This window comes from Podarcis melisellensis (assembly GCF_964234715.1).
Source record: "Podarcis melisellensis genome assembly, chromosome: 1".
Lineage (NCBI taxonomy): Eukaryota > Metazoa > Chordata > Lepidosauria > Squamata > Lacertidae > Podarcis > Podarcis melisellensis.
In genome coordinates, this window is record NC_138528.1 from 35,863,980 (window position 1) to 35,889,746 (window position 25,767).

Here is a 25,767-nt window from a genome sequence, read left to right on the forward strand (position 1 = left end):
AGTCACTTCAATACCCGCTTTTGGCTGAGATCAGTATCTCTCAGGAGTTTAACTGTTCACAAAAGGGCTCAAAGTTACTACTGCTCAGTTGCCTGGGTATATGAAAACCCTCAAGCTACATAGATATGCACATGTGGCTGGTGCTCTTTTTCAAACAGCAGCTCTGAACCATTTGCCCAACCCTATGTGAAGCAGGGGCAGGGGCAAGCAATTACCTCCTTTGCCTGTGCAGTGGTACCTTGGGTTAAGTACTTAATTCATTCCGAAGGTCCGTTCTTAACCTGAAACTGTTCTTAACCTGAAGCACCACTTTAGCTAATGGGGCCTCCCGCTGCCGCTGCATGATTTCTGTTCTCATCCTGAAGCAAAGTTCTTAACCCGAGGTACTATTTCTGGGTTAGCGGAGTCTGTAACCTGAAGCGTATGTAACCCAAGGTACCACTGTATAAGTCATATGTTCAGTCTATGACATCTCCGGTTAGAAAAGACATTGGAGTGTTCCTGCTATATGTTTGTATGACGTGTGTGTGTGTGTGTGTGTGTGTGTGTGGGTTGGCTGTTTTTTTATAAGTAAAACCCACAGAAGGCTGCTTAAAATAAAATATACAATTTCCAACAATAAGAAAGTAGTATACAATTAAAGGCTCCTGCAAAGCTCACAACTTTAATAAAACCACTGATAATAAATAACCTGAAACAAAAACAGCATTTTCAACCAACCCAAGAAGTTCAATAGCAGCACAGAACATCGCTCCCAAATAAGCCAGCAAAAATAAATAGGTGATAGCTTCACAGAGGTCAAGTGGCAGTGAATTCCTATGATGTGGGGCCACCACTGATAACTCCCTCTTGTGCCTAGTAGTGGACAAGTGGCTCCGTCTTGATCTTATGGTATGTGTGTAGGCAGTCCTTCAAACAGCTCTGACTCAAGTTTTTAAAGGTAGTATTTTAAAAATATTAATATTTTAATAGACTATCATAAAATAGTCTCTCCGGACATATTCCAGGCTTGTAAGTCCTAAATGAACCAAGTAAAAGAGAGAACAGACAAGCCATTGTTGCTATTTAGCAGCTGTCATTCTCTTATTTCAGTCAATATTTCAATTCATCCACAAAGACCTTGCTGTTGTCATGTAGAAGCAGATGCCATTGCTTTAGATGCGTTGTAGCTTCTGTTAGCCTACCCAGATCTCTTTAGCTACCTTTTTAATTTTGTTGTTAAAAAAGGACACAAAGCTGAAACGTCTTTTAAAATTTGATTTTCTACTAAATTGTACCAGAGGCAACATACCTTGCTTATTTTTAATCACGTAAGTACAATACAGCCTGCCTTATAATATTTTTATTGCTTGGGTTGAATCAGCTTTACTGAAACAGCTGGGCAGCTGTCCAATTAAATATCTGCACATGTGAAACCTTCTTAGGATTTGCAGAAGGTGCTTGAAATACAGTGCTGTCCAGTCTAAAAGCAATATACTTCTTGAGAAATAATTGTACTGATTTGCTTAGTGCCTGGAGGGGTTGCTGGCTTCTGTAGTTTCCATAATGTAATCTAGTTAAGCAATTGTTTCCTGGTAAGTGTCCAGGCTTCCTGAGTCAGGAATCTGGCTGGCTACCCGGAAAAAAAAAATTATTCACATCTCTCTTTAACTAACCACCAACACATTGGATAAAGAAGTATGAGTCCAGAGCAGTAGATCTTACTTTTAGCAGGCATTTTTACAATTTGTAAATTTTGTATTTTCCGAGAAAAGCCTTAGTTCTTGCCCTACACTGTTAGAATCATAGAACAGTAGAGTTGGAAGGAACCCCAAGGGTCATCTAGTCCAACCCCCTGCAAAGCAGGAATGTGAACTAAAGCATCCATGACAGATGACCATCCAACCTCTACTTAAAAACCTCCAAGGAAAGAGAATCCACAAAACTCCATCCAATGACAAAGGTGGTATTTTGTAGCTGTCACCCAGCTTAAAAAAAAAACTTTGCTAATTGTGTTTATAATTGATTTATTACTTACTCAATTAATGCATAAATTTGCATGTGTTAAGGAAGAGTAAAAAGCATATCTCAGTTTAAAGTATACTGAGTCAATCCATTCTGGGGAAGAAATGTAATGCAAAAATAGCAACTGTGCACCTAGTCCTTCAGCAACGCCCAAGACTTTCCCGTGCCCTGACATTTATTGGTACCATACTTCCCTGAAGTTTGATTTTCACAACAAAAGCTGCCATGGAAGGTGAGGGAGTGGAGAGGGCAGTGACAAGCCCATGCAATGGCTAGATAGATAAAGATATAGATAAAACACACATGTGCACATATGATATACGATATATGATACGATACGATATATGATATGATACGATATACGATATCTTTATTGTCATTGTCCCATGCAGAACAATGAAATTGAAAACTACATAAAACAACTACTACAAAACTACATAAAACATTCAAAAACCCCTAAAAACTCTGAAACCCCATTTTAAAATACACTATACTATAGAGACCCCTTATGCTGCGTTTAGAACCAGAATTGCATTTGCGTAGAAACTGTTTCTCAGGTGGCTAGTCCTGGCCTTTATAAGCCTGTACCTTCTTCCAGAAGGCAGAAGCTGGAAGAGATCATTTCCGTGTGTACCATGCACACACGCACAGCCAAATTTGAATGTACAAGGTATATGTTTGTTAAAAACAGCGTCTGCTAAAATGACTTTTTAAACATCTGACTCCATATATGCACATTCTAGCAAAAATCACCTCCGGAGTCTTTTGGGAGAGAGAAGAGATCCAATTCACAGTCATACATTGGGCGACCTATTCAACTTGACAAGATTTTGCTTTCCAAGGTTAAAGTGCCTCATACGTTTGTGATCCATTCATATACACGGCCAACGGTCTGTCAGTATTGTAAGAAGCTACTCAAGGGACTTTTTAGACAGGGATTGCAATGCAAAGGTAAGTGTATTTAAGAACTCAGAGGAGCTCTGTCATATGCTTCCAAGAATTCCAGTTATGTGTTTTTAAAAGTTCCTATGTGTGTTTTTCTTTTGCTGCTGCTACTTATGGGGTTGGATCCAGAGATAAGTGCACGCAGAAGTTGCCTCTGCCTAATCTTGGGGGATCCCCTTCCCCCATGCCAAGCCATCACATGCAACAAGAACCCTGAGCTATGGCAAGGATGGGAGGCTGCTGAGGGTGGAAGGAGGGATGAGAAAGTCCATTTCTGCCAGTTCCCTTCTGCGCTCTTCAGAAGAACTGTGTGGGACATGGAAGCATTAGACCACAACTTCTGGAAACCCTACTGTATCAATTATGTCAGGGAACTGCCATCGGAGCTAGAGGCAGAGGCAAGGCTCCAAAGCGATGCTGGAGAAGGGCCCAGCAGGGAGAGAGGCAGCTCATCGGCTGGGGAAGGAAATCAGCGCAACACCAGGGATAAAGGGGGGCAGATGGGTGAATCGGCGAGGGGGCTCCAGGACTCCTCGCCGGAGACCAGCGGGGAGAGCACGGGTCCTCCGCTGCCCACACCCACCCTGCGCAGAAGACTTCCGCACAGGGACAGTAGGCGAAGACTTGGCGTCAAAGAACTTCTTTGCTGGAAGAGGTTCAAGAAACGCCCACTGACGGATTCTGCCAGCGACTGAAACAGCCACGAAGTGAAGGGCTGTCCAGACAGAAAAGGTTTAACCAGGCAACCTAGCCAGGAGTGGCGGCAACTTATGCACGAGCAACCCCTATAACCATTACAAATTATGACTTTAGAAATTTCACCATATATTGACCACAGACTCATCTGACATTGACTATAGCCACAGGAGGTAGAAAACAAGAATTTTTTTTTTAAAAAAAATGAAAACATGAAGTTTTGAGCATTCATGCAGAATGGTGGATTGCACACAGCTTTGATAATACTGCTCTCATCATTAGTGGGCGTGACCTTTGGCAATCAAATCAGCTGCCAAAGTAAGGCTTTGGTTCATTGACCCATGAAGATAAAACAAAAATATACAGAAATATGCAAGGCTTCCATATACCTTCCTGGACCAAAACCTCCTAAGGAAAAGATGCTCTTCCTGAGAACCTTATTTACACAACATTCTGCTTTTTCTGTTTATATATAATCTGTGAGTAATGTGATTCTGCAGGGGTGCAGAAAAAGCACAGTATGTGGAATTTGGCATAGAATGCAGCTCAGAATTTCAGCTTTAAGCTGTAAACAAACCCTCCATATTTTTTGGCCTTTATATCTGCAAAAATATGCTTGAAACTGAATGTGCAATGTCTATTGAGATCTCAGTAGTGGGCAGGCAGCTGCAGGCTCAGTAATAAAACCAGTGACTACTTGTCCCTTACCATAGCCAGGTAACCAGGACAAAGTACAGAAAGCATCTTCTAAAGACATATTTTTTTTCCAAGGCTTTCCTAGACCCCCTAAGATTGGATGCTTTTATAATATCTGCTATTATGTGGCTTTTGTAATACTGTTTTACTGGTATTTATGTTGTATCTCTGTTTTTATGATACTCTTTTTTATTGCTTTTCTTTTGCATTTTTGGATACTGCTCAGAGGTATTTAAATGTTGAATCATGTAGAAATACTTTCAATTAAATGAATAAAAAGATGCAGATCACAGAGTTCAGATTTTTTGTGCAGATTCCCCCCCCCCCTCTGGAGGTATAGATGTGGCTAAATGGCATTTTTGTTAAAATATGGCATCGTTTTTTTAAAAAAAGTATTCAAATAAACATCCTGATGACTGACACACTCCAACTACATATATAGATTTATGGGAAAGTATGCTGTATTCTGGGGGAGGGGTGGGAGGGGGGAACCAATTGTTTTGATAATGTCATGCTTATTTCCTGTTTCTTGAAAATTATTATTATTAATAATATTTTTTTAAAAAAAAGAAAGGAAGAAAAATGTCACTCATGTAAGATACAATGTCAAACCACATTTGGTGTTGTGTGAATAAGTCCTATCATTCAGCCGGAAAAGTAGGGTTTGCATTTGCCCTGCAACCTAGGATCAAACCATGTTTTGCAGTCCTGGTTCATGGGGGAAATGCAAACCAAACTTTGCAGAATCGGACGCAATGGAAGGGAAGTGGGGAATTGCAAGTGCAGGTTTTGTAAGCCTGAGGTCCACCCCACACTTGTTTATGTTAGCACCAAAGCAGAGTTTGGAATTACGATCGAACCAAAAGAGACCATCTTACAATGATCTTTTGTTATATGCTGCAATGTACAAATCTTGAAACCTGTTGATGTCACAGTATCATTAGCTGAAATTATGCATCTTATTTTTAATTAGATTGCAGGTTCAACTGTCACAAACGCTGTGCACCCAAAGTGCCAAATAATTGCCTTGGGGAAGTGGCCATTAATGGAGGTAAGTTGCATTGAAGGCTGTAGCAATGCATGTTCTAAAAGCCTATTGCATAGAGAGAAGACACTTAGAAGTAGATGAGGGGTTATTTTTAAAGAAAAGTCATAGGTTGCATTATACACTTGTACACTAAAATATTAATTGAGAATGAGCTGTCAATATGATGCTTTAAAATGTGACAAAGTGAGCATATTTATTAGACTTCCTGTGTTATAAAGAATGGAAAACCAAGGCAGGTTAAGTTTGGAACATGTGAGTCTTCTACTTTATCTATGTACGTAAGTAGTTGCTTCTTTTATAAAGGCAGAGAAGGAGGGGCATATACCTGAATCTCATGTCAGACAATCTAGGAAGAGGAATACAATATTTCTTGTATATAAATGTGTGACTGTGTTCTGGACAACTACAAAGAGGGGAGAAGGGGTGCCTCTTCCTACCTCCCCTCTCTTCTCCAGTGTCTGGTAACATTCCATCCCAGTAGTGATGTATGGAAGTGAGAGCTGGACCATAAAGAAGGCTGATCGCCGAAGAATTGATGCTTTTGAATTATGGTGCTGGAGGAGACTCTTGAGAGTCCCATGGACTGCAAGAAGATCAAACCTCTCCATACTGAAGGAAATCAACCCTGAGTGCTCACTGGAAGGACAGATTGTGAAGCTGAGGCTCCAGTACTTTGGCCACCTCATGAGAAGAGAAGACTCCCTGGAAAAGACCCTGATGTTGGGAAAGATGGAGGGCAGAAGGAGAAGGGGACGGCAGAGGACGAGATGGTTGGATAGTGTTTTCGAGGTTACCAGCATGAATTTGACCAAACTGCGGGAGGCAGTGGAGGACAGAGGTGCCTGGCGTTCTCTGGTCCATGGGGTCACGAAGAGTCGGACACGACTAAACGACTAAACAACAACAACAACAACATTCCATCATGACAAAAAAGGTCCCACTGGCCCTTTGAAAATGTAGTTTTATACCTAGAGAAAACTTTAGGAATCCTAAAACTTGCCTCTTCTTTAAGTATTGCACGTCCCATAAAAGCTCATATCTGAGCCTCGGATAAGCAGGTTTCACCAGCATCTCTAGATGGGCATTTGCTTGCATACATTTAGATTCATTTAGTGTTCTATCCCCAGTTGAAGTTCCCCAGAACCGATTGTGTACTCTTGCCCTGTGTGTAGGCAGTCCTTTCTGTGAAAGCAAGCTCTCATATGCCACTGTTAGAAAGAGAACCATTTCTCCTTGCCTTGGTGGAGGTTGTTATGCCTGCCAAATCCTCATCTTAGGGAAGTGCCTCGCAGGAAACGACAGAAGAGTGTTTGTCACCGAGGATTGTCATCCATCCAAGGATTACACAAATGTTTATTGAAAGTTCATTCCATAGGTGGGAAGCAAGATTGGTAGAATTATAAATAAGCAAGGATCATTGGGGAAAGACTCAACAATTTCCTCCTGGCACAAAACGTGTATCAGCAGATAGAAATGAAACTAGAGAACTGGCCCCATTCCACCAGTGTGACATTATTTCTGGATAAAGCATAAAAGAAAATGCACTGGCACACTCAGCTGCAATGTTCTAGATTCACTCTTGATGCTTAGAAAAATGCTATTTTTAAGAAAGTGTTTGAAGCCCATATTCCAGTATTACATGCTGTAATTAATACAGTTTGCATTTTCAACATTTTCCTCTGTGCTATTTGCTTTGCTTTGTGGGAATTTTTCTAAAGCTTTTGTTTAGTTGTTGTTTAGTTGTTTAGTCGTGTCTGACTCTTTGTGACCCCATGAACCAGAGCACACCAGGCACTCCTATCTTCCACTGACTCCCGCAGTTTGGTCAGACTCATGTTTGTAGCTTCGAGGACACCGTCCAACAATCTCGTCCTCTGTCGCCCCCTTCTCCTTGTGCCCTCAATCTTTCCCAACATCAGGGTCTTTTCCAGAGAGTCTTCTCTTCTCATGAGGTGGCCAAAGTATTGGAGCCTCAGCTTCAGGATCTGTCCTTCCAGTGAGCACTCAGGGCTGATTTCCTGAAGAATGGATACGTTTTATTTTCTTGCAGTCCATGGGACTCTCAAGAGTCTCCTCCAGCACCATAATTCAAAACCATCAATGCTTCGGCGATCAGCCTTCTTTATGGTCCAGCTCTCACTTCCATACATCACTACTGGGAAAACCATGGCTTTAACTATACGGACCTTTGTTGGCAAGGTGATGTCTCTACTTTTTAAGAAACTGTCTAGGTTTGCCATCGCCTTTCTCCCAAGGAGCAGGCGTCTTTTAATTTCGTGACTGCTGTCACCATCTGCAGTGATCATGGAGCCCAAGAAAGTAAAATCTCTCACTGCCTCCATTTCTTCCCCTTCTATTTGCCAGGAGGTGATGGGACTAGTGGCCATGATCTTTGTTTTTTTGATGTTGAGCTTCGGACCATATTTTGCGCTCTCCTCTTTCACCCTCATTAAAAGGTTCTTTAATTCCTCCTCACTTTCTGCCATCAAGGTTGTGTCATCTGCATATCTGAGGTTGTTGATATTTCTTCTCTTAATTCCAGTTTGGGATTCATTCATTCCAGCCTTTTGCATGATGAATTCTGCATATAAGTTAAATAAGCAGGGAGACAATATACAGCCTTGCTGTACTCCTTTCCCAATTTTGAACCAATCAGTTGTTCCATATCCAGTTCTTGTCCCGCATAGAGATTTCTCGGGAGACAGATGAGGTGATCAGGCACTCCCATTTCTTTAAGAACTTGCCATAGTTTGCTGTGGTCGACACAGTCAAAGGCTTTTGCATAGTCAATGAAGCAGAAGTAGATGTCTTTCTGGAACTCTCTAGCTTTCTCCATTTTTCTAAAGCTTTAGCTGTTAGTTAAAAGAAACTTCTCCATCCCATTCTGAATACACTAGACATTTTTTAAAAATTTTCAGTAGATTTCTCAAAGCTATTTTAGAATTAAAGTCTTGCTTGTTTGCTGGAAAAGCTCTTTTAGAAGCAGTATTCATATCTACGAGCTTAGTTTCATGCCAGAGTTAACACTGGATCTGTTTTTAAGGCTTTCACAATAACGTGGTCAAAATAATTCCAGATTTGCTTAGCCCGGGTGCTGAGTCTGATGTTGTCATGGAAGAGGGAAGTGATGACAACGACAGTGAAAGAAACAGTGGACTCTTGGATGAAATGGAGGAATCTGTGGGTCATGATGCTGAGATGGCAATCATGAACCAGAATGACAATGGAGAAATGCAGGATGCTGATCCTGACCAGGATGAGAGTAATAGGATGATCAGGTGAGTTTTTGCACAGCACATGGTTGAACTTGTTTCCACTGTTACCTCTGCTAGCCATAACTGTCAATATATCACCCTAGGAGTAAGGTGATAGGTTTCACCTCTTTTGAAACTTAACATGGCACTAAAAATTTACTTTCTCCTGCAAATATTAGTGTATAAGAAAATGTGGAAGATGTGGAAAAATGCAGATCTAAAAGTCCAACCCACACATTTGCACCCCTGTGTAATGCCCTTGTTGTGCCAGAATAATGCTACAGTTTGTAACCAGAGCCGTGTATAAATGTTTATTGTTTATTTAGTATATTTATGTCAGCTGCTCTTCCTCCAAAATCCCTCAGAATGGCGTGGAGTGTGGGAGGAGCTACCTATTGTTTCATTTGCATTTTGGTTGGCCCAGTAAAAGTATTGCTCTGATAGGACTTTTTTCTTATGGAATTTTTCTTACGGGCCAACAGTACTAGCCTTACTCTTTGTTTCTCTTGTTCTGTTTGTTCTCCTGGAGACATAGCCACAGAGAACAACAAATTAACATATCTCACTTTAGAAAGATTTGTTTTGCATGTTTATTAAAATCTATTGACTGGTGTGTGGTTTCTTTTAAGCCCTTCGACAAGCAACAATATTCCATTAATGAGAGTAGTGCAATCTATTAAACATACAAAAAGGAGAAGCAGCACAGTGATGAAAGAGGGGTGGATGGTTCACTACACAAGCAAAGACACTCTGGTAAGAAAGATGTTAAGCAAAAGAAGTCTCTGAACATCACTGATAAATTGTGACTCCCAAATGATTTTGGTGGTGCTTCCCTCATTCTCCTTGACAGTCAAGGATTACTGCACGTGTACAAAATGCCTTGGGGCCCTCCAAAGACAGACCAAGGCTACAGAACAAAATCTTGAGCAGAGGTATGCCTGAGCAACTTTATTTAAGAGCAAAAGAGTCTTTTAAAGAAAGAAAGTCAGTCATGCATGCTTGCTGTTTCAGACTGCAGAGTGGAAACTTTGAATGTGAGCAGCTTGAAGTATGTTTTAAGGAAGATTTGCTACCTTTGTCAGGGCTAGATTAGACTTCAAAACAAACAGAAGGGTCAGATTTATCCCTGGCATGCTGTAGAATGTGAAGCACTTTGAAGGAAACCAAATCAAGATGTGGAAAACAGCTTTCATCTGACTACCTTTTTTGTTGTTGTTGTTAGATGAAAAGGAAATCCATAGCTTTCATAGGGCACATTTAGAATTATAGCCCTGCACAATGCAATGCAGTGGTGCAATGAGGCACTTTGAGATAAGACTTTGGAGGAATGATATTGGCCAGTTTCCTTCATATCTGTTGGACCTGGAGGGTCAGTCCAGTTTTGTGTTATACCTTGGACAAAGCAACTATTTTTGTACCTCAAAATACCTTGAATTATGTTGCTCATGGAAACAGTTTTAAAAGCATCTTTTTCAGAACTATGGTTTATTCCCTCATTACATGGGAAACTGTCTTATAATACAGATTTACACAATTAGTACATCTGGCTCAGTATTGTCCTGACTGTCGACTATGCTCCTTGGCTTATTGCCATGATATTATTGCCTCAGTTTATGCTGGCACAGGAAGAAGACACATCATGGCAGCAAACATTGGCCATATCTTCCAAGGCCCTGGGGCTGCATGAGAGGGACACAGATAATAGTGGTGCCTTTACAACTCAAGTAAAGTTAGATGGAGCCCTAAGGTGCTGTCACAGTGCAGGCCAGGTATTATGCATGAAGGAGGAAGGAGCATTTAGACTCCAACAAAATCCTTTTCCCCCCTCTTGATCATTCTATCTAACCTGTGATACACAGGTTGATCACCTTTTTAGCAGAATGGGTATAAATGAAAGGAAGGTCTATACTGAATAGGCTTGCAGGCTCTCACTATTCTGTTCTCAGTCAGCTTTGTAAGTATGCCAGTGTACAACAGAAGGAGAGATTCACACAAATTATCCAGCTTCCAATTAAACACAAACTTCCAATTACATTTTCCTACCCACAACTTAACCTTAACTCTAGTTGAACGTAATTGCCCATTTTTTACAACTACACATAGCATGGGACCCGGGTGGCACTGTGGTCTAAACCACTGAGCCTAGGGCTTGCCAACTGTAAGGTTGGCAGTTCGAATCCCTGCGACGGGGTGAGCTTCCATTGCTCGGTCCCTGCTCCTGCCAACCTAGCAGTTTGAAAGCACGTCAAAGTGCAAGTAGATAAATAGGTATCGCTCCGGCGGGAAGGTAAATGGCATTTCCGTGCGCTGCTCTGGTTTCACCAGAAGCGACTTAGTCATGCTGGCCACATGACCTGGAAAAACTGCAGACAAACATCAGCTCCCTCGGCCAGTAAAGCAAGATGAGCACCGCAACCCTAGAGTCGTCTGCAACTGGTCTCAACTGTCAGGGGTCCTTTAACTTTTACAACATAGCATAACTTCCATTACTTCCTGGTAAAGACATATCTAGGTAATCTTAACGCTCACTCAGGGTAATACCTGTTAGATTCAGTCTGTATATGCTCAATTAATGTAGAATGCTAACTGTTGCTACTAGTAACATTCTGAAACTCACGTGACGGCATGCTGTATGTAGATATTTCTGGGGGAAACCAAGTATACATCTCTGATGAAACTTATGTAGAAGAAAATGCAGTCTCCAGGGAACAACAAGGGGGGGAAAGGTTTTTTTTTAAATACCTATTACTTTTGGATAAGTTTAAAACAATACCATTGAGTACTTCTCTGTATTGAAAATGAAATTGGTGTCTCTTTGTCATCCCTCACAATCTTCAAGTTGCATTATCTCATTTAATTTTATTTCATTGTTTCTTCAAATTTTCTTAAATTCTTTTTGATTGTTTTTATTTTAACACAGAGGAAACGTCACTACTGGAGATTAGACAGCAAATGTATTACACTGTTTCAAAATGACACTGAAAGCAAATACTACAAGGTAAAATTGGGTTCTGGTTTTATATAGTGCATTCCAGAATGCAGCTATGATTAAAGTTTATGTTGTGTTTGCTAATATTTCAAAGAGATGGATGAGCATCATACACCCACCCACACATGCACATCTGATTGAATTGGAAATCAGCTGAATAGTTCCCCAAAGATACAGACATACCGGGACATAGCTTGACTTGTGCCTAAACCAATCCAAATTCACCAGTGCCACCATGAACCAGCAGCTGATGGCGGTAGAGGAGGAGTGTGCACAGAGACAGCAGAGAAAGATCTGTGGCTGGGGTCCTCTTTCCATCCTTGGGATCCCCTGGGAAACTTACCAAACCTGCTGTTCCTGGAAAAATGCAGCTGATTTCTGAATAAGACACAGCCCTGCGCAGCCTGAGGAAGCTGCATCCATCTTGAGCCTGCTCCTAAAAAAGAAGCCTAGAGTGAGAGACTAGATTGATGTCAGCAGTTTCCAGCAGCCCTTTGTCAGATTTTTGGTGGGTGAGCTGTGAGTTTATTTGGGCCCAAGGAGGATGGGTGGAGTCCTGGGGTAGAGCCAGGAGGCTGAGAGGGGAGGCATGTTGATATCAGTTTGTATTTATTATAGTTTTCTATTTATGTAACATTTTTATATGTAGCGGTGTATTTTTGTAATATTTTAGTTGCCTGTTGTTTTATTTTCTTGAACACTGCTTAGGGTATATGTGTGTGTGTGTGTGCTTGTTTGTGTGTGCTTGTGTATGTGTGTAGATAGAGTCATATAGAAATGATCTAAATAAACTACTAACCTCTCCCAGCCAGCCAGCCACTTTTCACCCTACGAGCACATCACATGCACACACACACAGACACACACTCACTTTATTTAAAGCTCATTTCCCTGGCTGGTGAAAAGAGCTATACAGTGGTACCTCTGGTTAAGAACTTAATTTGTTCTGGAGGTCCGTTCTTCACCTGAAACTGTTCTTAACCTGAGGTACCACTTTAGCTAATGGGGCCTCCCACTGCCACCGCACGATTTCTGTTCTCATCCTGAAGCAACATTCTTAACCCGAGGTACTATTTCTGGGTTAGCGGAGTCTGTAACCTGAAGTGTCTGTAACCTGAGGTACCACTGTAGAAAGAGAGAAGAGAGGCTACAGGACTGAAAACCATGGATGCGGGCTCACAGCCCACTAAGCTTCTCCTAAGGGTTCTCAATTAGAGTGGACTTTTGTCCTCACCCCATTCCCCTTAGCAGGTTGGGGAGTTACAGCCTTTCAGAGGGGAATTATTTTCCAGAATGGATTTTAAAGCTTTTTCTTTTCTTTCAACGAGCATTATGTGATCCCCAAAGTTGATATCCAGGCCCAACTCAGAGGAATTTCCTAGGCATCTCTAATACTTAGCTACATTGTTAAGCTAATAGTTATTATTTAACTGTGCATCATAGTACAGTCATACCTCAGTTTGAAGTAGCTTCAGGTTGAGCGTTTTCAGGTTACGCTCTGCAGCGACCCAGAAGTAACAGAATGTGTTACTTCCAGATTTTGCTGCTCACGCATGCGCAGATGCTCAAAATGATGTCACATGCATGTGCGGAAGTGGCGAATCGCAACCTGCAGATGCTTCAGGATGCGAATGGGGCTCTGTTACGGATCCCATTTGCATCCAGAGGTACCACTGTAATGGTAAAATGGACTTCCCTGAGTGCAGCTGTTCTAGGTTCTAAACCTAAACCGCCTCTGATTTATTTCATTGGTGTTTATTAAGGGAAATGACGAAAGAGACTCCTTAGCTTCTCTATTCAGCTGTTATCCCAGCAGCCAGGAAATCCATTCTAACATTTGTGCCAGGAATCTGATCAATGCCTAAGTACTAGCAGGATTTATGGAGTTTGTGAAAGTGGTAGGAAGAAAAGTGGAGATGGGACAGGACTGCTTTTACTTGCAAACTAAAAATACTGACAAAGTTCACTCACACCAGGCTCAAATACCTGCAGATTCTTGTCTGTCTTGGATCAGATTCCAATCCTGCCTTGGACCATGTTCTGAAAATGTTGCAGTTTTGTCCACTCCAGCTCTCTTCGTCCACAAAATCATTCCTTGCCACCTCTACATCCTGAAACACCTTTCCCTTCCCTGTCAAGCAGCTCTGGGGTCAGCAGATTTCCTCCTTTCACTTTCTCCTTCTCTGTCAACATATTGTAATTGTCAGCCCAGGGAACCATCAGAAAAGCATGAAGCCCAAAAGCTGGCGATGAGTCTCAGAAACTGTAATCAAGTAGGTGTTTGAAGTACTCTTTGTTCATGAGAAAGTGTTTTCAAAATTAATCGCCATTATCATTTGTCACAGGAAATTCCATTGTCTGAGATTTTATCTCTGGAACCTGCAAAAAACTTCAGTTTAATGCCACAGGAAGCTAACCCCCATTGCTTTGAAATAACCACAGCAAATGTTGTATACTACGTCGGAGAAAATGTGGAAAACCTGCCAAGCCCTCCAGCTAATAACAATGTTCTCACAAGTGGTTGTGGCCTCGATGTTGCAAGGATGTGGGAGATGGCAATCCAGCATGCCCTCATGCCTGTTATTCCCAAAGGGGCATCCACTGGTTCAGGACCAAGTCTACACCGTAAGCTAATTAATTTTCTACTTTAAAATAAACCACTGGATGAAACCATATGACTAGACCCTCTTTGTTGGCAGTATAATTACCATATTTTTCGCTCTATAACACGCACCCGACCATAACACGCACATAGTTTTTAGAGGAGGAAAATCCATAGGCATGCCACCCGTAGGCATTCCCTCCATAACACGCACAGACATTTCCCCTTACTTTCTAGGAGGAAAAAAGTGAGTGTTATGGTACAAAAAATACGGTATGTTGTGCAATTTTACTCCGACACTTTGGTGTATACATTATTCTAAGGTAAGCAGCTAGGTACATCAACCTTTCAATTATGCTGTTATTATCCAGCATGTGGTTTCCAGGGTGGTTTAACACGTACTCTGATGTCTGGATATCATGATGGTTATACAGATTAATTTCGCACAAGATCAGTGTAGGGGTGAATCCCATCCCTCAGTCCCCAGACCTTTGCAGGAGCTGTGAAAGGCTGTTGACATATTGCTGTGGAATCACAGATCAGGCAGTATTACTTCAGAACCAAAAATATTTCCTAATGGATGGTGTGGTTAGGTTCGGGAATGTTATACCTCTGCTATATAACAGCATCAATTTAATAATAACTGTATATCACATACATCATTATCCAGAAGGGGAGGCTCATTCTAGAAGAAGAGGTACCTTCCTCCAACACACCTCATCCCTGAGCCCACCACTGCCATAATACTGTGAGGGTCACGGTATTATGGCAATGGGGCTTTCCTCTACCACACTCAAGTGGTGGATTCATATCATTCTGTGCATTCACAGCAGAAGTAATTTCCATACATTTTCTTTCTAGGAAATATATCCATCAGTATCTCAGTGTCAAATTGCCAGGTCCAAGAAAATGTGGTAAGTTTTCTCAGTGTTTGTGACAGATGTGATAGAACTCAGCTTGCAAAGTCATTGATCTGTTTGGGAAACTTTGAGACGATGTCTAATTGGGCATTTTCTTTAGAGAAGGACAAAAAAAGTAGCCATTGAAGAAATGATTTTTACAGCAGCTTTGATTTTTGGTTTCCAGTTTTTTGAAAAAGGCCAAAATCTTGGGGGTCAATTTATATTCCTCTTTTGTAGCACCACAGTAAGATTGCACCAATGTAAGTGGTCTGAGATTAGAACCATGTGAAACGGTTGTATTATATTTTCCACTGAATTCCAGTTCCACAATCACAAGTGGGGAGAGTGCTGTTGTGTTTCACTCCTGCTTTCAGGCTTCTGGTTGGCCTCTGTGAGAACAAGATGCTCAACTAGATTGGCCTGATCCAGTGAGCTCTTATGTTAACCGCACAAGTCCATTTACTTGGACTTAAGTTGAAATCCCACCTTCCTTTTTGGAATTCAGTTGATTCAGGGAACCTTCCAGATAACCTAGGGCCTACACTACACTCCATCATTGGAATGTTATGGAGTTTAGAGCACCTTTAGAAGAGTTGCCTTTCCCCACCTCACAGACTCATAAACCCAAAGTTTCTTCAGAGTGGGGAAGAAAGTATGCAGAGTTCTTAAATGCTACTGAACATGTGAGGGGTATTTGGTAGCCGCTTCACTTCTGTCGATGCCTAGTAACTTTGAATGTACTGCGCATCTGCACAAACATTCAGGGTCCATTTATACACTTCAGGAAGGACCAAAAGTCATTGCACATAATTCCAAAATGAAGCCAGACTCCAGATAGGTTCTGATGTGTTGCCTTACCAGAACACGACTTCTGCCACTGAACTGCATTTTGAATGGAATTCAGCAGCATTTCTGTTCAATCATTTTCTGAATTGACTTTATTTCCATACTTGTCATGTTTAACAAGCAACATCTTTGTTCTAACAGGATATCAGTACAGTATACCAAATCTTTCCAGATGAGGTGCTGGGATCAGGACAGTTTGGAATTGTTTATGGAGGTAAGACTGGCATCCCACTAAGCCATACTGGGAGAAGATTGTCTGAAATCATTGGACAAAGTAGACTCCAATCCTAATCCCACTTACCTGGGAGTAAGACCCATGGAACATGGTTAGGATGATTACTCAGGTGTGTCTGAAATTCTACACAAGCTCTACAACTTCATTAAAGTTTTCCAGATCATTGCAATTAAGATCACCTTTGCAAGAGGTTGACCAAGGTGGTGGCGAGAGGACTGCAGAGCCAGTCTGGCACTCCTGCCAATGCGTTGCCCATGTAAACAGCAGGGCCACGGCTGTTGACAGGGCTACCCCATGAGGGCATGCCGTCTAAGGGGGTGAAACTTAATTTTGTTAATTTCTTCAGTGAGGAACTGGCAACAAGTCTCTGCCAGTTTCAATTCGGTTGCTCATATGCCTGCACGTCCCCAGTCCAATTCTCTTTTTTAGAAGCCATTGTAGGTCAACTCACACTGGTTAGGATAGTAGCAGCAGCACTGATGGAAAAGTAATTTTTAACACACTGATAAAATTCCTCAACCTCTGAAAGAAGCAAATACAACTACAACACAACATTAGTGAATTATATGTATGCGTGTGTAATTGTAACATACAATTTAATACAAAATATGTATAATATATAAATAATAAAAATAGTATTAATGCACCATATAATTACAAGTACTTGGCAATCATTTTTAATGATTTTATGCAATTTTATACACATTTTTCACATTTTTTAAAAAAAGAAGACAAGTTTAAAATTATTGGAAATTCCACAACAACGTAAAAAGTGAATATTTTATGTCATCATTTGCCTTGTAAAACTAAATTATATTAATTTAACCAGAATATATTTTGAATTCCCAAGTCATGTGACAACTTTTCAGCACCCCTCATTTTGGGAATTTGAAAGTTGAAAAAGTAAACACACTATGTACACAGATGGATTTCTGGGAAAGGTGTCCTGTATTCTTCCAGACCAGGGGTCAGCAAACCTTTTCATCAGGGGGCCGGTCCAATATCGCTCAGATCTTGGGGGGGGGGGGCGGACTATATTTTTTGGAGGGGAAATGAACGAATTCCTATGCCCCACAAATAATCAAGCGATGCATTTTAAATAAAAGGACACATTCTACTCATGTAAAAACACTGGAACATGGATAGGCAACCTAAGGCCTGGGGGCCAGATCTGATTGGCTCAGATCTGGCCCCCAGGCCTTAGGTTGCCTATCCATGTTCCAGACCTTTCCCTCCTATGACATGATGGGAGTCCTATGGACACAGGGTTCTTTGTACTATAAACAATACCTATTTATTTAGTGGTGCTGGATTACATACCAAATTTATGGGCCAAAATAGATGTGAATGTCACACAAGCTTTTCATATTCCTTTTTATTAAAGGCAGGACTGAGGATGCATACTAATGCAGAAGACTAGGGTGGGGGAGGGGAGGGATAATGGCCTTTTCACCCTTTCTCCTTGCACATTTTTCTTCTTCTAAAATTGACCTCCCTGATTTTTACCTATAAGAGGAAATATACTGGTCCTGTTTTGCCTCGAAATCTGTCTTAACAATTTCATGAAACTAAAGAAAGAAGTCTGAATGGTTTAGAGCATTCTTGTCTCAGAGGATACCTTGACAGTTAGGTTTTGTATAAAACACACAAAAAATACTTGAGTTCTGGAAAGGTGACGCTTCTCAGAGCTGATCATGTTAATTGGCATATTTTTCATCAAACAGGAAAACATCGCAAAACAGGAAGAGATGTAGCAATTAAAATCATTGACAAACTGAGATTTCCAACTAAGCAAGAAAGCCAACTTCGTAATGAGGTTGCAATTTTACAGGTATCTTTTATTTAATTACCAATTATATCCTGTATGTATTTAATTTAGAGCAGGGCAATAAAACTCTTTGAGAACAGGTTTCGGCAGTAGGAATCTCTGTACCTCATTAAGCATTGGAACTACAGATAAAGTTTTCAAGTGATGTCTCTTTCTGAAATAATCTGCATTAAATGTAGGAACTTTGCACCAAAAATTCCAGCAGTTTGCTGATTTGCATAGTCAGAAATAAAATTGCTTTTGAGATAATCTAGCACAATTACCCAGTGGCTGTTACAAGATCCTGTTGTCTGTCTCTGCACATGTGGCAACAAAAATAAAGCATTGTCAGCCCAATTTCTTGTGCTATGAGTTGAATTAGGGCTGCATTCCTAAGTTTCGCTTCATATACCGTAAGCCTACAACTTATGCACATTTAACTTGTGTGCATTCAGGTTTACACACGTGGCAAAAATCTTTTAAGAAATTCAAAAGTGGGTGGAAAGGGGGTGAGATTGTGGGGGAAATGACTTTGGTGTCTCACCCACCATTGAACCCATTGTATTTTGACTATACGCGGTTTTGCCTTTAGGCTCTATCCCTGGAACATAACCCCCAACGTAAGTTACTGTATACCAATAGGGAACTCATTCTCTGAACGCTAATCCATATATAACATGGGGCGGGGGGGGGGGTATCAGCAGGTTGCTTCCAAACAAAAACCTAATGGAGAAACCACCCAAAATCACTTAACAAGGACTGAGCACACTTGGTGGGCATGGACTGTTGATGGTGCAAAGTTGATGCAAGGTTGCTATGCAAGGTATGGGATTGCTTTTAAGATCCAAGAGCAGAAAACTGGAAGCAACCTGAGGATATCATGGCTCCATTCTGATACTCTGAAAGAAATCAGTTTGAACAAGGTCTCATTTCCATATAGAAGTTTAAAACGTTATCAATGACAAAGCATATTTTTGACAGTTTCTAAGCACATTTTGGGCTGTCCTGTTAAGCTTTGCATAGCAAATCATTGGTGATATAATTCTGGCTGTTTATACTTTTATGCTGGTGCCAAAGGGCTTGAAAAAACGAATGGGTATGTCATTACCTAATGTTTCCTGAGCCTTGTCATTGGACCTAAACAAATCGGGCTCATTCAAATAGTGTTTTTCTTTGATCATAGAATCTGCATCACCTGGGGGTTGTCAATTTGGAATGCATGTTCGAGACACCAGAAAGAGTGTTTGTTGTTATGGAGAAGCTCCATGGAGACATGCTGGAGATGATCTTGTCAAGTGAAAAAGGGAGGTTGCCAGAGCGAATCACCAAGTTTTTAATTACGCAGGTAAGAGCCCATTAAGCAGTGTCAAATGTTTTCTTTTTCTATGATATTCACGTCATAGCTCAGACAGCACAGCATGAGACTCTTAATCTCAGGGCTGTGAGTTTGAGCTCCATGTTGGGCAAAAGATTCCTGACTGCAGGGGGTTGGACTAGATGACCCTTCTGGGGTCTATGATTTTATACCCTTGAAATGGATAGCAGGTCACAATGTGGGTGGAGGTTTAAAGAGTGAGAGCTGTCCAGAGTGGGTAAAGTCTAATTAGGGTAACTTCCTTTTGCATTGCTAGTATGGCTTTACCAAGTTGACTGGGTGCTGTGCCTTTCTCTGTATCTTCTCTCTGATAAAGACTAGTTGTCACGTTCTTGACTGTATTGTTCTGAGCTTAATGTACGATGGTAACCACAAATCATGACCTACAGTGCATCTCTCAGGTGTGGTACTTGGAAGTCTACGCCAAATCCTTCTTGCATGTTGGGGCTAACATGTAGCCTGCATGTCTCTGATGGACCCATCTCCTCTCCGTCTCTGACACAGGCAGGGGTGCTTAACCAAGTTAGCCAGCAAAACATTTGGGAGACCATTCCTATGGGTTCAAAGAAGCTGTGCTAGTGCTCAGAACCTGGGTGCCCAATAAGTGCCAGATATGACTGATGGCTACATTGCCCCAGTTTGTCCTTTATAATCCATAAATATTCTCACCTGGTTTGCAGCTATATGCAAGCTAGTATGGCATTCAGTTCCTAGTTCTGATTTGATAGTGGCAAAGACCTCTTAGAATTAAGCTTATATCTCACATTATAGGCAGCATTCTCTCCTCCCCCAACCACGGGGTGACTCTGAGGGGTTGTGAATGCCTCCCATTTCCCCCCCCCCCACTCCCAGATTAATTTTCCAGATTAAAACTTTGCTCCCATTATAATAGATAGTAGTAAAGGTAAAGGTACCCCTGCCCGTACGGGCCAGTCTTGACAGACTCTGGGGTTGTGCGCCCATCTCACTTAAGAGGCCAGGGGCCAGCGCTGTCCGAAGACACTTCCGGGTCACGTGGCCAGCGTGACATCGCTGCTCTGGCGAGCCAGAGCCGCACACGGAAACGCCGTTTACCTTCCCGCTAGAAAGCGGTCCCTATTTATCTACTTGCACCCGGAGGTGCTTTCGAACTGCTAGGTTGGCAGGCGCTGGGACCGAGCAGCGGGAGCGCACCCCGCCGCAGGGATTCGAACCGCCGACCTTTCGATCGGCAAGTCCTAGGCGCTGAGGCTTTAACCCACAGCGCCACCTGCGTCCCTTATAATAGATAGTACCAGCCTTTAAATTTCTGGAGTTGTCTGTACCCCAACTTCTGATCACTAAAGTTGGAGAACTTCCCCTAACGAATAAGAGCACAGCTGTACACGCTGCTAAAAGAATGCTTTGTAATAATAGTAGGAAGTATTGCTACTTGAGGATGCCTTTAAAATTAAGTCCCTTGTGCTTTATATTCCTGTTTGTTTACACAGCTTGGAATAAGAGCATAAAATCGCATGAATTAAGCTGTTGTGCTTGAGCTTGCTTGCGCTTGCTACTTTTCATCTCGTCTCTGGGAAAAACATTGAAACAGAAGTAAATATTGTGCAAACTATGTTACAACAGGGCTGTTTTGTTTCTTTATAGATCCTGGTTGCTTTGAGACATCTTCATTTTAAAAACATTGTTCATTGTGATCTCAAACCTGAAAATGTATTGCTGGCATCTGCTGATCCTTTCCCACAGGCAAGTAGAAATAAATTCGCATTGTACAGGTAACATTAGATAAAGCCAAATGATTGTTGAATGCCACACCAATCTCTACGTGGTAAGAGACTCCAGGGGTCCAGCTATTTACCTGGGGTTTGGTTCCCTTGGAATGAGGAACAGCAGAGACAGTGGTGTCTTTAGGAAATATGGTTTATTTACACATGTGTACAAGCTGAGCCTACAATGGAGGGACTCACAGCATTAACACCCCAAAAGAATCTCGCTTCTCCCATAGCCATAGCCTTGGATTCCAGCCAAAAGCAGGCATGGCTGTGTCTCTCAGCTGTCCATCCGGCTGCTATCTTCTAGCTCACACCCCTCAACTCTGGGTTTTTCTTTCTAATTATCAGACAGTTGAGGGAGGGGCGGCACCCATTGTTGTCTGGCACAGAGCCACTTCCTTTGTTACCTTAGCAACCCATGCTTAGGGACCATTTCCAAGAAACTTGTTTGGCTATTGCAGCAGTTGGATCCTTGTTGGGAACCAGGAATTAGAAGGGACTCGGGCAATATAGCCTACCTACCCCCTCAAACTCACGACGTTATTATTACTATGAGATTTGTGCTTTGTTCTTTTTTGGTTTGATAAATAGTTGAAATGGCTTGATTTAGTCAAGCACTCACCTAATGCCTAACAAGTCCCTTTTACCTCTGCATATGCAAATTAATGAATCTACCCTGCAGTCTTAGCTGTCTATACACAGACCAGACCACATGAAGATACCACTTGCTTCCACTTGGTACACTGGTACACAAATCTGCTGAAGTCAAGAGGAAAGTAGGAAACAGGTGTGTCCTTATTTTCAGCAGCCTCCCCAAGTCTCTAATCTCTCCCAATTGGTTGTTTTTTAAAATGTGAACAAGAGTAGCAGAGATATCTCCCCCACCCCGCTCTCTCTTACACACACTATATCTGCAAGTGCCAAGAAGTTTTTGGGTGCACCCAGATGTGCATAATTTCAACAATGAACCTGCTATGGAAGTGCATTTGCACAAATACGATAAAATAGGTTCTTACTGTGTGTAGCCAAATCCTGCAATCACAGTTGCGAATGGCTGGCTTCCTTTGACATAATGATGTGGTCACTTCCTCTGGAGCAGTTTTTCAAGTTGGGGAAAAAAATATTGAAGGCTGTTTTTGTTTTTAAAGTCAAGGAACAAACATACAAGTAATCAGAGGTATATTATCCTGTGCTTTAAAACATTGTATAAACAGGCAGTTTGCATAAAGCCCAGAGGAAGGGGGAAGACAATCAACTGCACATCGTTGCATCTGTCATTGATATTTCAAATGCAGCAGGAAGCTGGGCTCATCTTGCTGGGGAAACATGATACAACTCTTGGGTTTGTGGACATTTAGTACACCTACGTGACTCTGCATTTACTAGGGGTGTGCAATGGGTTTGTCTTGGAGCCATTTGTGTGTTGAGTCCCACAGTGCCACCCCCCAAAAATTCACACTTCACACATCAATTTTTGTTTAAGGTTTTTGGCATAATTTTGGCCACAACTTTATTCAAATACAAAAAATGTGAGTGGTTGCTTAGGCATTGGTTATGACTATCTGTCCTTGCCCCCCAAGGACAGAGCTGGTCCCTTCCGGACACCACCGGAAGCCAGCGTGGGAAACAAGTATTGGGAGAGAAATGAGGCTGGGAATCAGTCCAACACTTCTCACCCTCATGTTCCGGTGGGGCTTACACGGCCCAAGTCCGGCACCACGGACAAGGACGAAAGAATGGCAAGCCCCTGGATTCCTTTAACGGAATTCCCTTTCCGCATCATTTGGAGGGATAGGCACCTTACCCCTCCAAGTACCAATTTAACCAATGCCTAACCGCCAACCTTACAAGTTGTGACGATTTGCTACGCAGTAGGCAAAAACCAAATGGCAACAGCCAATCAGCCAAATGGCAAAATTCCTACCAGGCCCCCACTCAAAGGCGAACGACCCCATGACAGGCATAGCAAGGTCAAATGAACCCAAGAACCACCCTATAAAAGGGAGGGGGGCGGGTGATCCGATGCAAAACGGCCAAGAGGACGTCCTATCGTCTGCCTCCTATATTTATAGCCTCTGACCCCTCCTCCAAATTGGTAACACTCAAAAATCCCCAGCAACCCAGTTAACCCTTTACAGGTTTGGGCTCCGCCAAATTTGCCTAGTCATGATGGTGGCCTGTTCCCCCAACCGCAACACTTGCTCTCTGCTAGTGAGAACATGCTATAACAAAGCAAATGAGGGTGATTTTGAGGTCTCTCCCCCTCTACCAGTTTGAAAGATGGTGTCAATAACACTGTCACTGTGTGAAATAAGGGCTCTCACAAAGCCCTGTGTTCCTCTGTCACTCTGTTTCTGTATTTCACTATATCTTGTTCCTTTATATTTTCCTGTAAGTTTCTCTTGGTCTGTGTGCTTTGCAAGTATTGAGGCTGTCCAAAGTATTGCCTGTGGATCACTGAAGAGCTCAAAGTTGTGGGGGGATTTATTTATTTTTAAGTTAAAAGCTTCAACCTCTAATTGTTTAAAGTAAGTAAGAAAGAGAAAGCCTCTCAAAAATGTGAAACTACTATGGATTACGGAGGAAAGTCAATCCCTTTCATTTCCCCCCATAAAAAGCCCCTGAACCTATTTGTCTATTTGTCTACATTTTGGGAGGTGTTCCCGTGCTTGTAAATGTAATCCAGTTGGCTCAAAGTGGTGAAAAGTTATAGCTGCTTTTAGTTTTGGAATGAAGAACGCAGCTTGTTAACACAAAGTGACACAGAACCCAAAACATAAACTGAAACTGAAGGAGCACAGGGCGGCTTAGAAAGAGATTGGATTTTTATTTTTATTTTTGTTAAATGCAGTTACAAGGTGAATGTTGAGGCCCATACACTGGCTAACACGCTTCCCTCACCCCTTCTCTATTGTATCCCCAAACTGTAGGGACTGGTCCTGTCCTTTTTGAATACACTGCAAGGCACTATCGACTACTTATGGTTTTACTTTATAATAACGATAGGCCTTTTGGAAAGACTGTTGTCTGCTTGAAACATTCTTTGCTCAGTTATGTGGGGGAGGAAACAGCGTTAGCACATGCTAAATTGACTTATAGATAACACAAGCACAGTGTTGACTTGCACAATGTTTCTTTGAAAACATCGGAATAAAACAAAAAATACAAATTTTATTATAATTGCTTTATACTAAACAGGTGAAACTTTGCGACTTTGGTTTTGCACGGATCATTGGAGAGAAATCATTCAGACGTTCAGTTGTGGGTACGCCAGCCTATCTCGCTCCTGAAGTCCTGAGAAACAAAGGGTACAATAGATCATTAGATATGTGGTCTGTGGGGGTTATTATCTATGTCAGCCTTAGTGGCACGTTTCCATTCAATGAAGATGAGGACATTCATGATCAAATCCAGAATGCTGCTTTTATGTACCCACCGAACCCCTGGAAGGAAATCTCACATGAAGGTATTTATTTATTTTTTAATTCTAGTACATACATATTTGAGAAGAATCAAAATATTTACTTATTTTTTATAGAAAATATAGATTTCATCTTTTCACACTAGCTTCCCAAAGCAGCTAACCACCATTTAAAAAATGATCAGAAATACAATAAAAAGATTCAATTAATTCCTCCTCAAGGTAAAAGGTAAAGGTAAAGGTACCCCCGCCCGTACGGGCTAGTCTTGCCAGACTCTGGGGTTGTGCGCCCATCTCACTTAAGAGGCCAGGGGCCAGCGCTGTCCGGAGACACTTCCGGGTCACGTGGCCAGCGTGACATCGCTGCTCTGGCGAGCCAGAGCCGCACACGGAAACGCCGTTTACCTTCCCGCTAGTAAGCGGTCCCTATTTATCTACTTGCACCTGGAGGTGCTTTCGAACTGCTAGGTTGGCAGGCGCTGGGACCGAGCAGCGGGAGCGCACCCCGCCGCGGGGATTCGAACCGCCAACCTTTCGATCGGCAAGCCCTAGACGCTGAGGCTTTTACTCACAGCGCCACCCGCGTCCTTTTTCTCCTCAAGGTAGACCAGTTGAAAGAAAAGAACCTTAGTGAATCATGTCCATTAACTTCAAGGGGTCGGGTCTGAGTAAGACAATCTGAGTATGACTAAAACTGAATGCCACCCAATAAAATCACTTTCTAAAACTCATCTGCTCATTTCTTTACTGTATTTATATAGATGCTCAATAACAGGAGTTCTCTGGGTAGCTCTTAAAGCAATAAATAAATCAACAAACAAACAAATAAATAAATACCAATAAAATACATTGTGAAACAAGAAAAACCATGAAAATTAGAAAAGTGAAACCAAAAATTAATCTGAGAGGCCCAAACCGTTAAACATAGATTGTTTAAAAGGTCTGAGTGAAAAGGTGAAGGAACTTGCTCAGCTGTTTCATAATCAGGGTCCAGTTACTCAAATAGCCCTGTCCCTTAACCCACCTTACTTTATATATGATCAAACACTTAGAGAAGGGTCTCTGAGACATATTGTAAGGGTCAAGTATGTACAATTACAAAAGTGTATGTGTGTGCACGCGCGTGCATTTAAACCCACCCAGGTGTAAGCTAAAAAGTAGAGAATATTGCAGCAGAGGAACAGCACAGAAGGGAAGGT

At 41.8% G+C, this 25,767-nt stretch overlaps 1 protein-coding gene across 3 annotated transcripts in view; it reads left to right on the forward strand.

Annotated features, from left to right (window-relative positions):
• The window catches only part of PRKD1 (protein kinase D1), a 103,061-nt gene that overhangs the window by 74,376 nt on the left and 2,918 nt on the right, over window positions 1-25,767 (forward strand). For all 3 annotated transcript variants that reach the window (XM_081886567.1, XM_081886568.1, XM_081886569.1), the window contains 12 exons: window positions 2,748-2,955; window positions 5,315-5,392; window positions 8,466-8,667; window positions 9,273-9,396; window positions 11,564-11,641; window positions 13,978-14,257; window positions 15,096-15,148; window positions 16,124-16,196; window positions 17,942-18,048; window positions 19,208-19,369; window positions 21,023-21,121; window positions 24,346-24,613. In XM_081886567.1, coding sequence (XP_081742693.1) covers window positions 2,748-2,955; window positions 5,315-5,392; window positions 8,466-8,667; window positions 9,273-9,396; window positions 11,564-11,641; window positions 13,978-14,257; window positions 15,096-15,148; window positions 16,124-16,196; window positions 17,942-18,048; window positions 19,208-19,369; window positions 21,023-21,121; window positions 24,346-24,613 — 1,732 coding nt within the window. The remainder of the gene's footprint in view (window positions 1-2,747; window positions 2,956-5,314; window positions 5,393-8,465; window positions 8,668-9,272; window positions 9,397-11,563; window positions 11,642-13,977; window positions 14,258-15,095; window positions 15,149-16,123; window positions 16,197-17,941; window positions 18,049-19,207; window positions 19,370-21,022; window positions 21,122-24,345; window positions 24,614-25,767) is intronic.